Source organism: Ailuropoda melanoleuca, chromosome 7 (assembly GCF_002007445.2).
Source record: "Ailuropoda melanoleuca isolate Jingjing chromosome 7, ASM200744v2, whole genome shotgun sequence".
Taxonomy (NCBI): domain Eukaryota; kingdom Metazoa; phylum Chordata; class Mammalia; order Carnivora; family Ursidae; genus Ailuropoda; species Ailuropoda melanoleuca.
In genome coordinates, this window is record NC_048224.1 from 41,271,446 (window position 1) to 41,286,580 (window position 15,135).

Below are 15,135 nucleotides of genomic sequence, written 5' to 3' on the forward strand. Positions count from 1 at the left end.
AGCTGATGACCCCAGTCAAACCTCTCCCAGAAACAAGTACCTAGAGGTTTTTCCCTTCTTTTCTGGCTTTAATAAAAACAGTCCCATTTTGTACTACTGTGGAGTAAATAGAACTGTGATTTGGGTCTCATAATTTGCTTAGCCAATTTCATGTTCCAGAGACAGTTCTGTTACATTTTCAGCACATTTTTCATTTCTGGGTGAAGCTGCCCCCTATCCCCAGCTTTGTCTCCCCCTCTCCCTGCTACCTTGTTACGAGGACAATGAACAGTCACGACATGGAATTTCAGTAGTCTATAATTGGGTTTTTATTTTGAACCTGGCCGCTGGGACAGGCACCGGCCCGCAGCCTCCCTGCCACCCTGCGGCCTGTGCTCTTCTGGCCTCTGGTCCCATCAGCTGAATGAGTGCAGCAGCTCCTTGTCCCCTGCAGACACACAGAAGCTCAGGGAGGAGGTGTGGGGTGTGCCCAGGGCTCCGTGGATGGGGTCAGCCAGGGGATGGGGATGCCTCGTGAGGGCAGCTGGGGCTGACTTGGGACCTGAACTTGAGGCCAGAAACTTGTGCTCACAGAATGACTATGACTGGGTATCGCCAAAACACATTCTGCAGAATGATCTGGGTTTTAGCCTCTTCTGATTGCTTCTAAGTGCCCTTTTCCCAGGGGGGAGATAAGGCACAGGGATCAGATGGCTGCTGTCCCCTGGAAGGCTATTCCTGTTAGCGTTCCCGCCTCACCCTCAGTGTTAGGCTGCCGTCAGCCGAGTCCGAAGCCTCGTCTGCCAGGTGGGTACTCTTCCACTTTACAGACGTAAAAACTGAGGCTCAGGCTGGCACTCGCCCAACATGGCCAGCCCGCACGCAGCAGCACCAGAATTCGGGCCCGGCGTGGCCAGGCTCCTGGGTCTGGCCAGCGCCTCCCCAGGGCAGCATCACAGCTGGGAGAAGGTCTGGGGTTTAGCCCCATTTTACAGATGGGCAACAGGCCCGGAGAGTGGAGAGCGGGTGGGCCGGTCACCCAGTAGGGTCCGGAACTACCTTCTCCAGACCCCCACCTCCTCCCGGGGCTCTCCCACCCAGACCGCAGGGGCACGCTGCAGGGCCGCCTACCGTTGCCGGGGACCCCGCAGTACTCCTTGCACTCCTTCTCCGAGTAGAACTTGTTGCCGTTGCCTTGGCAGCCCCCGTAGACGAAGGGGACGCACTTCCCCTGGGCAGCGTCAAATGCCCAGAGCTTGTGGTAGCCTCGGCAGGGGCCGCGGACGATGGGGAGATTGCAGGCCGCTGTGGGGTGGGGGCGGGGGCGCAGCATGAGCAGCCCTTACGCCCGGCTGACCCTCGGGACGCGCAGCACAGGGCTTGAACCAGGGCGCCTGCTCCCCGGAACACCTAGCTTCTCCAGCGCTGGGAGCCTGGGGCCCATGAAAACCAGCGACTCGGCCTGGGTCACCCACGTCCAAGCGTGCGGTTCCTGTGACTTCAGGAAACTCCCCAGAATTCTAGCCCCGGCACGTCCTCTCGCAGCTCCCTGTCCACCCTGCAGGTGGCCTGCTGGGAGGACAGGGCTGGGGGTGCAGCGTGCGCAGAGGCGAGGGGCCCACGCTTACCCACAGTCCGACAGGTCTGCAGACACTCCTTCTCTGAGGCGAAGTTGTTCCCGTTGCCCAGGCAGCCACCATACTGGAAGGTCTCACAGGCCATGGAGGAACCGTTATAGAAAAACCTCATGACCATCCCCAGGCAGGGGCCTTCCGCGTGGCCCAGCTGGCAGGAATCTGGGGGGACAGAAGGGCAGCACCCACTGAGTCCTTACTGTGTGCCTGTCACCAGGCTCGATGGCTACCACGCGCCATCTCATTAGTTTTCCCCTCTGCGCTAGGAGGAAGGATGGTCAACTCGTTTTGTAGATGAGGAGATGGACTCCGAGAGGTAAACTGACTTGCCCAGGATCACACAGCCCTGAGATTCAAAACCATGATGTGTCTGCTGGACTCTAGAATCAGTGCCAGTTCCGCTCTATACCCCAGCAAGCCACAGACCCACCACCCCAGTGTCGGTTGGGTCCGGCCGGAGACGGTGCTAATAGCAGCGGCCGCTGCATTCACCAGCACCCATGCCGGCCAGCCTGACCTCTCCACGGAAGTCCTGCCCCTGCAGCGCCGTCCTCTGCGGAACCCTCCCCGGATACCTGGCCAGAGCAGGAATTCCCTTTCGTCTAGGAAGTACGCCTCGATCCCCTTCCCCCTCCATCCTGCGCTCCCCCAGCCCTTTAGCTAACCCTCCCTTTTGGGTCCATCACTTTCTTCCCTGCCCGTCTCCCCTACTAGACCACAAGCTCCAAAAAGACAGGTTTGTCTCCGTGACCACAGCACCCTCCCCAGGGTGGAGCAGGGCTCAGTGTTTGCCGAGCAGCTTGGTGAGTGAGTCTGTCGTGAACACTGTCAGCATCCACACATCCTCCTCCAGCTTGCTCCCACAAAAGCCCTGATGGGGAGCACAGCAGGCTGTTGTCCCACCGCAGAGAGGAAGAAACCAAGGCTGGGAGGCCACACAGTAGCACAGACAGGGCCAGAACTCGCTTCTCCTGGAGCTCCGAGTTCCTGAGCCCAGGGGCCACCCCCACAACCCCTGGCACTGCACAGAGGGCCTGATATGCCTTATTTGTCCCAGGCAACTAAGAGACTTTGTGGTGGTGAGGGTGAGCCACCCATGGGCTCTTCCTCTCTCGAGTATGCCAGAAGGGGGTGCAAAGGTGAGCGACTGTTACCTTCCTTCTTGTTGAAATCCGTTACTAGTTGCCCGGTCCCTGATCCTTCTTCCTCCTGGGGCAGGACGGCCCGCTGGGCTCTCTATGGGGGAGAGAGAGAGAGAAGCTATTGCGAGGACCTTGCCACTCTTGCTCACCGGTACCCCTGGAGTGTATTAACCATTTGCTAGGGGAATCAGGGTGTAGACAGACACACAGTAGCTACACTGGTTAATGGACCGTTTTCCCCAGTGTCAACCCAAATCCCAGGATGGGCATCACAGGAGAGGTTTTTAGTCTGAAAGGAAAATCAGAACCGTGGAGTGGAACAATACCTCTGGGGCCAAATTCTAGCTGAAATGTCCAAAGGAATAAAATAATGGGGGGGGGGATGTCTGTCTGAACTGGAAACCAGGGAAGGGCAGCATTGCCAGGCTGGAAACGTGAAAGCATTTCTACACGGCGGAGTATGGGTATGACTCATTTGCAGAAAAGGCTGACCAGACCATCATTGCTAGCTATTTGCAAAGGAAAAGCCACCTGGACAGTATGGAGGAGGGACCCCAAGACGCCCCTAACACTTCTAGCTGTGGCAGTGGGGGCTGAAGAGCAGGGCAGGGTGCCAAAGTTGGCAAAAGTCTCCCTGAGTGTAGAGCCCACGGAGGCAGGATCCCAGGGCCGTGAGAGGAGGGATGAGCTGGGGGACTGCCGGCCCACAGCCAGCCTTCCTGCCTGTGGGAGAGAGCCCTAATCTGAAAGTACATCTGTAGTAACCTTCCACGTTGCCCTTCTCCTTTTAAGGTGCAGCTTCAAAGCTGTGCTCAGGGACCCCCACTGGCACGCTGGTAGCACACAGGCCTGCCTTGGTGCCGGCGAAGGAAAAGAGATCACGGAACGACTTAAATAATGCATCTGCTCCAAAGAATCAGGTTGAGCCGGAGAAATCTCTCCACTACGCACAGGATGACCGTAAGAACCAGGAGAAAATGTCAGCCGTCAGTGAAATTCAAGATGACACCGCATCGGTATCACAGAGGTCAACAGTTACGGAAATGAACAGAATGAAAGACGTAGAAAGTTACTGGACGTGGAAAGGATTTTGTTGCACCACGCATCAGAGAAAATAAACTGCAGGTTAGTGATTATAAGCAGTAAATTCACATAATAGGAATTCTAGAAGGAGAGGCGATCAATATAGAAATAATAGAAGAAAACTTTTCTGAAGACTTGAGTTGTCCCCTTATAAATAGGGATCAAAGGGAATGAGGCAAAGGTAGTGAAGAGCCCCACCTGGACGTTGCCTAGAGACAAGGATAAAGAGTTCATGGCCCTTGGAGTAAATAACAGCATCTGAGGGTTGTACGAGGGGAAAGGTGGTAACCCCAGGATTCTCTCCTCATCAAGCTGTTGACCGTGTAATAGAAACACAGGCATTTTCACACCTGCAAGGATCCAGTAGTTTCCCACCCATGTTTATCCAGAAGAAAACTACTTTTTTTTTTAGCCCCCGAATATTCCAGGGCACCTGGCTGGAGGCTTAGTCGGTAGAACCTACAACTCTTGATTTTGGGGTTGTGAGTTTGACCTCCCCGTGGGGTGCAGAGATTACTTACGATCTTAAAATATATATATATATATATATATTCCCACTGATTAAGAAGGGACTCTAAGTGCAAGGAAACAGGTGACGTGATAGCAAAGAAAAGATGGTGAAAACTATAAAGCCAATCAAATAGAAAGTTGAGGTTAAATGATTGTTACAACGCTCATAAAACTTACTGTAAATGTTAAAAGTGATTCTCAAAACAAAAGGTGGAAAATACAAACATCAGTCTCAGATTACATCCACAGAGGCAGGGGAAGCCTGGAAGGAAGAAATGGAAGTGTGCTCCATTTCTCTTTTTTTTGCAAGGGGAGTCACCTGTTACGGTTTCATTCTTGATGGTGATAAAGAGAGAGAGATCTGTCGGGATCTGGATTAAGATGTCAGATTGAAATTTCATTTCGAATTGCCTTTTCCAATACCGAACAGCGAAAAATGAATTCAGAGTATCAATCTCCAAATGTTCCTCAGCATCACTCAGCCATGGAAAGGGGCATAATTTAAAGCAAAAAGTAAAACTGTTGATGAAGGAAAGAAATCAAGTGTTTTGGAGCTGACCAGGATGGTCATCAAATTTCTGATAATTCTCCCTAAGATTCCCAAGTCCTGAGAGAAGGAAATTGAGGGACCCTATCTTTCTCCTCTTCTGACAGAGAAGCAGTGAAGATGACTGACGTCTAGGAAGAAAAGAGGAAAGCAGACTAGAGGCTGACTCTAGGTGGAGGTTCTGGGGCTACATGATCTAATGCACTGGGGGTGTTGACAGATAGACGTCACTGCCCCAAGCAGGTGGAATGAACCCCGCATAGGGCATTCGGAAGTTCTTCAGAAGAGAAAAAGCAAGCAAGGGTATTCCAACCAAGATGGCGCAACCTGAGGAAAGCTCTTCCACCCCTGCCCATTCCCACCCTTTCCTTGGACTTCAGAAAAGTAGATGGAACACAAAATACCCAGCTAGGTTGGAGGGCACTCGGCTCAATTTTAGTGGGGAAAGGGTCAAGGAGTAAATGAACCGCCACCCCACCATATCAGAACAGACAGGTTAAAAACTAAGCAGGAGCAGGGCGCCTGGGTGGCACAGCGGCTGGGCGTCTGCCTTCGGCTCAGGGCGTGATCCCGCCGTTATGGGATCGAGCCCCACATCAGGCTCCTCCGCTATGAGCCTGCTTCTTCCTCTCCCACTCCCCCTGCTTGTGTTCCCTCTCTCGCTGGCTGTCTCTATTTCTGTCAAATAAATAAGTAAAATCTTTCAAAAAAAAAAAAAAAAACTAAGCAGGAGCAAGAGAAAAAGAAATGGTGGAGGGACTGTCCAGACCCATGTCTGAAATGAAGGAGTACATAGCCTGAACCAGAGACAACCTGACTATGGTGTCCCCTGTCATGAACGGCCTAGATGTCCCCTCAGGAATGGACTTACATTCCCAGCCGGAGCTGTCCGCCCCTGTTGGAGACCGCCTCAGCTAACGGGACCCCTCTCACTCGAGGTCATGGTTCCTCCCCAGACTGATCGAGGTAAGGGTGTAAAGGCCCCACCCCTTGGTGGCACAACTCCATAGGGCCCTCCCAGTTCTAGAGTGCCCACAGGGTTGGCTGAGGCATCGTGGCCACATCACAGCTCTGCTGCTTCTGCTCAATCCTCCCCTCGTCCCTTCCCTTCCACAGGTGCGGATCTAGGAAGCCCCACCTATGACATCACCTTAGAAGAGACTATAACTCAACAAGCAGAGGGAGTTCCTCAGTGGCCTCGAGCTATAGAATTACTTAAAACGGGTATTTATGAAACAAGACTCCAAGACAAAAACGATAAACAACAATACAAGCGAGGACTCAGGCCTAGATAGATTGAGAACTAAGACGACGCACAGAGCAAGTGAGTAAGTCAGAGATACCAAGGAACAGAATCGAAGCTGCTGAATGGAATGACCGGCCCACAAGACCGACGAGTGACAATCCCCGTGAATACAGGCGAAAGCAACGTGAGAACGCCGAGCGTGTGTGGAAGACAAGACATGCTCTGGGATGAGAGAGCAGGTGTTCCCGACGTAGCAAACCCCAAAAAGGGAATGGAAGATGAATTCCATATAGTGCGAGAGAGTACCCTAAAACAGGAAGAATGTAGTCTGTGGATGGAAGGAGCACCCTATGTCCCGGAAAACTTTGATACGGAATTCTCAACATGTCCTAGTTAGGATGCTGACTCCAGGGCGCCGGGCTGGCCCAGTTGGCAGAGCAGGCTATTCGTGATCTCAGGGTCGTGAGTTCAAGCCCCACGTCGGACTTAGAGCCTACTTAAAAAAAAAAAAAAAAAAATGAAGATATCTTCAAGGATAAAGTCTGTCCAGGCATCAGGGCACAAGAAACAAATTGCTTACAAGGAGAAGAAATACCAGACTGGCCTCAGGCTTTCCCAGAGCCGTAATTAGTGCTTAAGAACAACGGAGCTGTGCAGACAACATTCTGAGGGGAAGGCAGCCCAGCCCAGGAATCTGACGCCCAAGCGAAATGCCACTCAAGTGTGAAGGAGAGGGGCGGCTCTCCCAAACAGGGAAGAATTCAGGGATTGAAACACCCAGAACCCTCCCTGGAAACACCACTTGGTTGTGTATCCTACAGGAGCAGGATCAATTAGGATACATAATTTCCAAATAATCACAGAAAAAAACAAAGAAAGCTTCATCGATACGGTAAAGGCGGACAAACCGAAGAGTAAGGAAGCCTAAAAAATCAAAAGGCAGGATAGGGAGAGGCGAGCTGGCTGAGAGGCTGCTTGCTCTCGCCTTACTGTTTTTTTAGAGGTCAGCTGACTTTATCTTTTTTTTCACTGAGTACTGAGTATCGTCATTCATCACTCAGTAGTCTACTGGTTGTAGGCAGTACCGTGCTAAGAACTTTGCCAACACGTCCCTGAATTCTAGTGCATGGAAGGTAAGGGTAACTACCTCGTCGCACAGAGGAGGAAAGGCAAGTCCGGATGGAATAGCAAGTAGATCTGGGATTGAGCCCTGGAGGGGGGCGGTCTGGCTTCAAGGCCCCGTGCCTGTCACTGCCTTCTCTCGACCTCTCTCAGTGACCCCACCCCCCCACCGCAGCAGGACCTAAGCAAGGGCAGCGAGAACTCAGCAGGCGGGGTGGGGACGAAGTGGGGAGAAGCGGTGCTCACCCTGTGCGGAGAGGGCTCCGGTTCCTGCTCCCCAGGGACACACTCACCTAGGTCAGGACGGGAGAGAGGCGAGTAAGAGGGCTGGTTTCTTTCACGATGCCAATTATGTGTGCCAGGAGGGCACCGAGCTGGGAACGGCCTTGGGCATTAACCCACTTCGGGAATGGCGCCACTCCCGTGGTTTGCTGAAGGCCGTTCACCAGAGAAGGGACAGGCGGGGGCTGCACCGTCATTGCTATCAGCGCTGTCACAAGAACGGCAATGGCTAACGTGCGGAGCGCTCACTGGACACTAGGCACCGCGCTAGCATGTTCAAAGGCTGTATTTCATTGACTCCTCACAGCAACTTCTAAGGGAGGCATTACCATCCCCCATTTTACAGATGAGGAAAATAAGGCTCTGGAAGTTGGACTAGCCGGAAGTCCTCCAGCTCCACTTGAACCTCAGTGTGCTAACTCCGGAGCCCACACTCACAACACCAACACTGAATGGCCCCCTAAGAGGTACCTATGGATTCTGGGCATCACCTCACTTAAACAGGTGACACTAGGGGGAACGCGGAATTGGTCCCACCATATATCCTGCCAGATACGTGCTGTGTGACTTGGAGCAAACGTGGGGGCCTAGCTGTCTTCTCTGTAAAGAGGGGTGGGGGGGACTATAACCCTACTTATCTCAGAGGGTTGTAGGCAGATGGGGCTGGGAAGATGTTCTCTGAGGGCCGTGAAGAATGAGGAGGGGACAGAAATGTGAGGCGGGGTGGGGCTGCATTTACCTTTGTCGGCCATAGTGAAGATGGAGTCCTCAGGGATGCCCACACCCAAGGCAACCTCCCTGAACTCCTCCAGCAGGCTTTCTCGAAGCTGTGGCTGTCGCCCTGCAATGGGAAACAGAGAAGATGCCTAGAACCGCGGGTGCCTGGGCTGGCAAGGCCGGGAATTATTTTGCTCGGGATTTTCATTAAGATGTCGAAAACTATCAGCTCAATGTGATCTCTTCAAAACACTTACGGAAAGATTGGCTCACATGAGGAAGAGGTGTCCCTCCCAGGCTCCCACCCAGGTCCCCCAAATCCCCACACATGGCTCTTTCTGCTAGTTCTGCTAAGGGCCGGGAAGCTCTGGAATTCTCTGGGTCTAGAATTTTAAAGACCAAAAGAAGAGGACTGTACCTCAGATGGGAGACTGAGCTCTCTACCTCTTCCACCAGGGAGAGTAAACGTTTCCACCTTTCCCATAACTGGAGTTTTCTCAGAAGGATAAAGCAAAACTCCTGATTCCTCCCCACTCCACTGTCCCTAAATCACAGACCTCCTCCCACCCCCAACTCCTGCAGGCTTATCTAGCTCCAAGCCTTTACCATAGAGCTTGGCAGTAATGGTGGGCCCGTGGTGGCGGCTGAATTTCTTGGTCAGAAAGATGGCGTACTCATCATAGTTGGTGTGGACCACATAGGACTCCATGGTCATGTTCCATTCTGCATTGGAGATGCAGGAAGCCAAGGGGATCAAGTGGTCAGAAGGCTCTTCTAGCCTGAGGTCCTTCATCTATTCCCCCACACATCATCTATTCATCCTTCTGTCCATCCATCCGTCTCCTCCACATATTTATCATTAATTCATCCATTATTTTACCCACCCTCTCCATACATCAAACCGTAAATCCATCCACTTCCTTCCTTTCTTCCTCCCTTAGCCTCTCCCTCCTTCCTTCCTCCCTCCATCAATCTATCCATTATTTATCAGATGACTGATTAACTCACCTCCATCCATATCCACATTCATTTACCAATGAACGGTAAATTCACTCATTCGATTGCTGCTTCTCTCACTCTATTTTTTATCCAACCACTCATCTACCCAAACATTCATATATTCAAACACTAATACAATTATCTGACACACAGAGCATATTCGATAAACATCTGCTGGATGAATGAACGAATTCACATCCCAGTCCCTCTGTCACTTAGCCCCCTGCGTGCTGCACATGGGAGATGCTTAGCAAGTTTTCACCAGCTGATCGCGGATGCCACCATGAGGGCTGACGACATCTTGATGCTATCCTCAGAATTCAGCAACGTCCCTCTCATTCTGGATGCTCACGAGTGCACGAGAGAGAGGAGGAAAGGGCGAAGGACGAGGACGAGAACGAGAAGGAAGAGGAGGAATATACAGGAAGCTGAGAGGACATCTCAGAAAAATGGGAGGGAAGGCTTCAGGGGCAAAGAGTGCCGAGGCAGAAAGAAAGAGCTTAAGACACATCAAGGTCTTTTTCAGCAAAGGGCAGAACTGCGGAGAACACCTCCAACTCAACTTACTGGGTTTATGATAGAGGAACTTTCCGTTGGTGCTGGTCTTCTCATAAGCCCCGGAGATCTCCTCACAGGCGCCTCTCCTGGAGATGTGCAGACCAGAAGAGAGGTAACCGCTAGCAGAGACCGAGGTCCTGACACCCACTCTCCTGCAGGGTCCTTTCCACTTTTTTTTTTTTCTTTTTGTAATTTGGAAAGTAACACTCCCAAACGTCTTGTTTAAGCCTCACACCAGTCCTAGGGGACCCATTCACATATGAAGGAACAGAGGGACAGAAAAAAAGGGACTAGTCCATGCCATCCCCTTGGCAAAGCCAACACTAAACATCAGCTTTCTTCCCCAAGTCACATCAGACTGACGCATGGGGAGGGGAGGGTGATGAGCGAATGCTCTGATGCGGTTATTACCCTGTGTCTCTCTGGCCCCAGTTCCCTCATCTGTGAAATGGGGATAATGAAGCCTTACGTGGTCGTCGTGAGGAGCCAGTGAGATGCTGTTAAACAGCTTACAGTAAGCACTACGAGCATACCAGCTGTTGTTACAATGTTAATTCTCTTATTTACATTTATCAAACAATGTCTAAGTGCTAGGCACTGTGCTACATGCTGAGGATACGAGGAGGGCAAGGTGGACTCTTGTCTGCTCACAGACCTCACAACTGAGCGGGGCCCAGGGGCAGGCCAGAGACGGATGCAGTCACTTCGATAACTGCCATACAGGGAAAAGCCTGAGGTGCTCCAAGACCACAAAGGAAGACATGTAACCTGAACCCTGGTTGCTGGGGGGGGTAGTCAGGGAGGGCTTCCTGGAGGAAGTGACATAGAACCTGAGTCCTAAAGGGTCCATAGGAATTAGCCCAGGGAGATGACGGGAGGTTTTCCCAGTGGAAGGAACATCAGGTGTGAAACACTGGAGGGTTCCAGGAACTGAAAGAAGGTCTACTTGGGTGGGTCACAGAGTACACGGTGTGTGCTGGGAGGGGCCCGGAAGGGAATTTTATTCCCAAGGGCCATAGGGAGCTATGGAAAGGTTCAAGCAGAGTCGAGTTTTCAAGAAGTCTTTTGTTTGCTGGGTAAAAGGTTTGAGATTAGAGGTGGGAAGTGTAGACAGGCTGCTGTAGACTGCCAGGAGAGAGAGGCTGGTGGCTCGGGCCGCGGCGGATGGTACAGAAGGGAGAAGCGGACAGCGTGGGGAGATTTGGGACCATAAATGACACGGCTTGACGCTGGACTGAGTGGCCTGTGGCAGCAGAGAGAGGAGTCCCAGCGCTTGCCTCCCCCCAAGGTTTCCAGGTTGGGGCTGAGGGCCTCGGAAGGGCCCTGACTGAGCTGAGGGACACCCAAGGACTGAGAGCAAGCTTTGAGATAGGCGTGTGTTGGGGCGCTAGCTGGGAGGCACTGATGGGACAGTTCAAAAGGCGTGCCCTGGTGGAGGGTGGCCGAGGGACCCGAGCACAGGGACAAGGACTGGCAGGAGAGATCGCCGCTCTCCAGGACAGGGTGGTGACCCAAGCCGGCAGGGGTGGCAGGCGGGCCCTGGCCTCTCGCCCCTCCCACCCCATCCCCTCACTCACCGCCATCGCGTGCTGGTCATGCTGATCTCCCCGTCGGTCGCCCCCTCGCCCAGCACCAGCGTACTCATGGACATCCTGTCCATGAACTTCTTCAGCCACGGACAGGTGGAGCCCATGGCCACGTGAAACCATTTCCCATACATCTAGGAGGCAGCCACAAGCTCTGAGGATCTGGATTTGCCTCAGACCACAGAGATGATTTGCAGACACCTGCTCCCCTCCCTCTTCTCAGTGAGAAACTGGAACGTCCAATAGCTAACTGGAGCCATGCGGCTTCCAGGAAGGACGGAGCCTAATGGTGGAATTTCCATCATCACGGCAAGCCTAGGAAGGGGGTTACAGATGGGGTCCCAGCCCACTCCGTGGAAGGCCTTACTCTGCTAGGTACAGGGTCTGTGCTGCTTGCCGGGATGAGGCCCAGATCCCCAAGGTTGAAGATCATCCTCAACCACTGCTCCCCAGAGTTGTCTCTCACTCCTCCAGGGACAGGGAGCTCAGTACCTCGCAGGCAGCCCCTAGCTCCGTGCTAGAAAGAATCTCCCCTCCTTGAATTAACTCAGGACAAGCCTACTACCTCTGCCTCCTGGCCACATGGCAGATTTGAAAAAGCCCTCATACCCCGAGGAACGAACCAGCAAGCCTCTGACCCTTCGCCATCCCAGACCACCGCAGGACCCTCCACAGTGCCCCTCCACCCACAACCCTTGCTTGTCTCCAAGCATAAACAAAACCCACAGCTAGAAGGGTCTGAGAGCCCCTCATACTGATGTGGCGACTGAGCCTCGTGTGGGCAAGGTCCTGTTCAAGGTCACCCAGGGACTGGGGACACAGCGGGGTCCGGAAGGTGTTGCTGGGGCTCCCCCACACAGTGCCTGCCCAGCCCTCTTAATCCCGCCAGCCTGATCTCTGTCCTGCTTCTCTTCTCCCCAGTATCCCATGTCTTCCCTGTGCTACCCGGGGTCTCTGTCCACAGCTAGGCCCGCAAGGGCAGAGCACCCAGGATAGTAACGGGTTGCGGGGAAAGGGAAGTGGCCGAAAGCTGAAGGGCTGGGGAGGGGGAGGCAGGAAGTCACGAGAAGCTAAGCACTGTGAATGGGGCTTCAGGAGCCTTCCCTGGGTGGGCCATAATCTGTAACTGAAGGCATAGAGCCCCCCGCAGCCCAGGAGGGCAGGTCACACGTGAGATGGTCAGGCAAGAGGCCCGGAATGGCAGGTCTTAGCGTCAGAGCTTCAGCGAACCCTGAATGGTCCGAGCAGGAAGGGCCCTGAGGGACTCAGCCCTGAGCTCCAGATTGGGAGACCCGCCCCCTGCAAGGCCCAGCTGCTCGGACAGCCGGCCATCGCCGCCAGAGAGGCCAGCCTTACCCGAGAGATGTCGAAGTTCTCTTGCACTTGGATGTCATCGGGTGGCGTCAGCACGGGACTGGCACTCACGGCCAGGCAGGCAGTCAGCAGCAGAAACACAGCCCTGAGATGCCACATGGTTCTGGGGTCTTCTGTCTCAGGTGTCACTCACAGGCCCGGTCTGGGGACAGAGGAGCCACCGCCTCTCTGCCCACAGCAGCTGCAAACTGAGACTGGGGAGGGGGCCAGCAGCTTGTAGTGACCTTGGTATTTGCCCTGCTCAGGCTGAACCAATCAGGGCCCCAAGGCCAGGTCTGATCGATCCCTTGTGGTGTCCTGCCCGGGGTCAGTGGTCCCAAGGGGTCAGGGCGGCACTGGCCAAACACAGGCTGGCCCGGGGGCAGCCCAGGGCTGGGTTCGGGCCCCAGACTGGCTCCCCGCAGACTGCCCACCCGCCACAGGAGGAGATGAACAGCCTGTCACCTTTCCTGCTGGGTCACCCACCTGGACCTCACACTCCGGGGGCCAGCAGACCGAGCCTGATCGGGCCCCTTCTTCACATGAGAGCACGGAGGCCCAGGGAGAAGATACGACATCACAGAGACCGCAGTGGGGGGCCTAAAGGCACAGCCCAGATGAGAACCGGGACATCCTGTCCCCCGAGTTCCCTCTCTGACCCCTGGCTTCTGTAGCCCTAGCAAATAATAGTAGGAATAATAATAATGATTTCCACAGCAGCTTCTGTTCCCTGAGCACCTGCTCTGTGCCGGCTCCGTGCCAACACTTGACACGCCACAGAACCGGTTCCAACCCCTAAAACAACCCTGGAAAGTAGGTGCTGTTTTCCTCTTTAAAGACAGAGGACTTGAGGGTTGCCTCAGTCGGTGAAGCACCTGCCTTTGGCTCAGGTCATGATCCTGGAATCTGGGATCGAGTCCGGCGTCGGGCTCCCTGCTCAACACAGAGCCTGCTTCTGCCTCTGCCTCTGCCCCTTCCCCAACTCCTGCGCGCGCACTCTCTCGTGTAAATAAATACAATCTTTGAGAAATATAGAAAATAAAGACAGGGGACTTGAGTCTCTGAGAGGTAGGGTGCCTTGCCAGGGGGCTCCCTGCTGGAAAGCAGAGCTGCTGGGACTGGCGGCGGCAGTGGGTGGCGGCTGAGAGCTCAGACTCGGGGGCCAGACTGCATCCCGTGCTGGCCTGGGGCGAGTGACGCCTCCTCCCAGTGCCTGGGCTTCCTCATCAGTGAATGGGGACGCCGGCTGCTGGTTCACAGTGCTGTTGTGAGATCACGGGCGCTACGCTTTGCAAAGCACTAGGGCAGCGTCTGGCACGTGGTAAGAGGTGACTGTGTCTGCAGTGGGTTGAACAGTGTCCCCCGCAAAATTCGTGTGCACCCGGGACCTCAATGTGACCTCATTTGCAGAGGCGCTGTAGCTAAGGTGAGGTCATACTGGATGAGGGTGGGCCCTACATCTAACGCCTGGTGTCTCAGTAAGAGAAAGGGGAGGGAGACTCGGACACACAGACGCAGAGGGACGCACAGGGAAGACGGCCACGTGAAGCCCAGCACAGAGATGGGAGTCAGCTACAAGTCAAGGAACACCAAGGAAAGCTGGTAGGAAGAGGCAAGTGAGGATTCTTTTTTAGAAACTTCAAGACTGTGGGCCCACGGACGGTCTGGTGTTCGACTTCTAACCTCCAAAACTGTGAGAGAATACATTTCTGTTGTTTTAAGCCTCCCAGTTGTGACACTTCGTTAACGGCAGGCTTAGGAAACTGTATACTGTTCATTAAACGATTTCCATGAAAATTTTTAAAAACCTAGTTCTGTTTGTCTCCAAAGCTCAGACTCCTGCCAGTGCTACTGTTGGCCCTCTCTATGAAGCTCCCTTTTCCGGCAGTCAGAGCTGTTGTCCTTACTTTGTCCCTGTTCTTCACATGGAACATTCCAGACTCAGAGAAGGCCCCCTGCTGGGCATGCCCCCTTCAGATAGCGGGTTCCAAAAGCAAGACCCATGTTCATGTGAGAATCCAGGCGTTCCCCCCGCCCCCGCCACCAACACCTGCAAATGTGCATCACGTCTCTCTATAAGAGCCACCTGATACTTTGTCTTTCATCAGTATCAGGAACAAATATGTCTCTATTCCTGAGTGTTTCCTTTGCTCCATCACCAGCAGCTTGGCTACTGACAGCATTTCCTTTTTGCTTTGGCCTCCAGGAAGCTCAAAGCCATGTTACAAGTTTTATCACACCAACCATTTCGGCTTAGATTTCTGGGACAATTACCTTCCCTCCTGTTCACAAGGTTTCTCAATCTTCCATGGTTTGGTTAGTGGTGGTAGTAAGAAGGCAGTCTAACTTGAGACATTCAGAGAACTGGGAGCCAGAA

General features: G+C 53.6%; 1 protein-coding gene across 1 annotated transcript; it reads right to left on the bottom strand.

Moving 5' to 3' along the window:
• Nucleotides 1-284: 284 nt before the first annotated feature.
• Nucleotides 285-12,878, bottom strand: AMBP (alpha-1-microglobulin/bikunin precursor). Its single transcript, XM_002915778.4, has 10 exons — nucleotides 12,762-12,878; nucleotides 11,397-11,539; nucleotides 9,829-9,905; nucleotides 8,869-8,985; nucleotides 8,285-8,386; nucleotides 7,510-7,556; nucleotides 2,768-2,849; nucleotides 1,608-1,775; nucleotides 1,111-1,284; nucleotides 285-427 (listed from the first exon to the last, which is right to left on the bottom strand). Exons 1-10 carry the CDS (start codon nucleotides 12,876-12,878, stop codon nucleotides 396-398), a joined length of 1,059 nt encoding a protein of 352 aa, XP_002915824.1. The 3' UTR covers nucleotides 285-395.
• Between the last annotated feature and the right edge of the window lie 2,257 nt (nucleotides 12,879-15,135).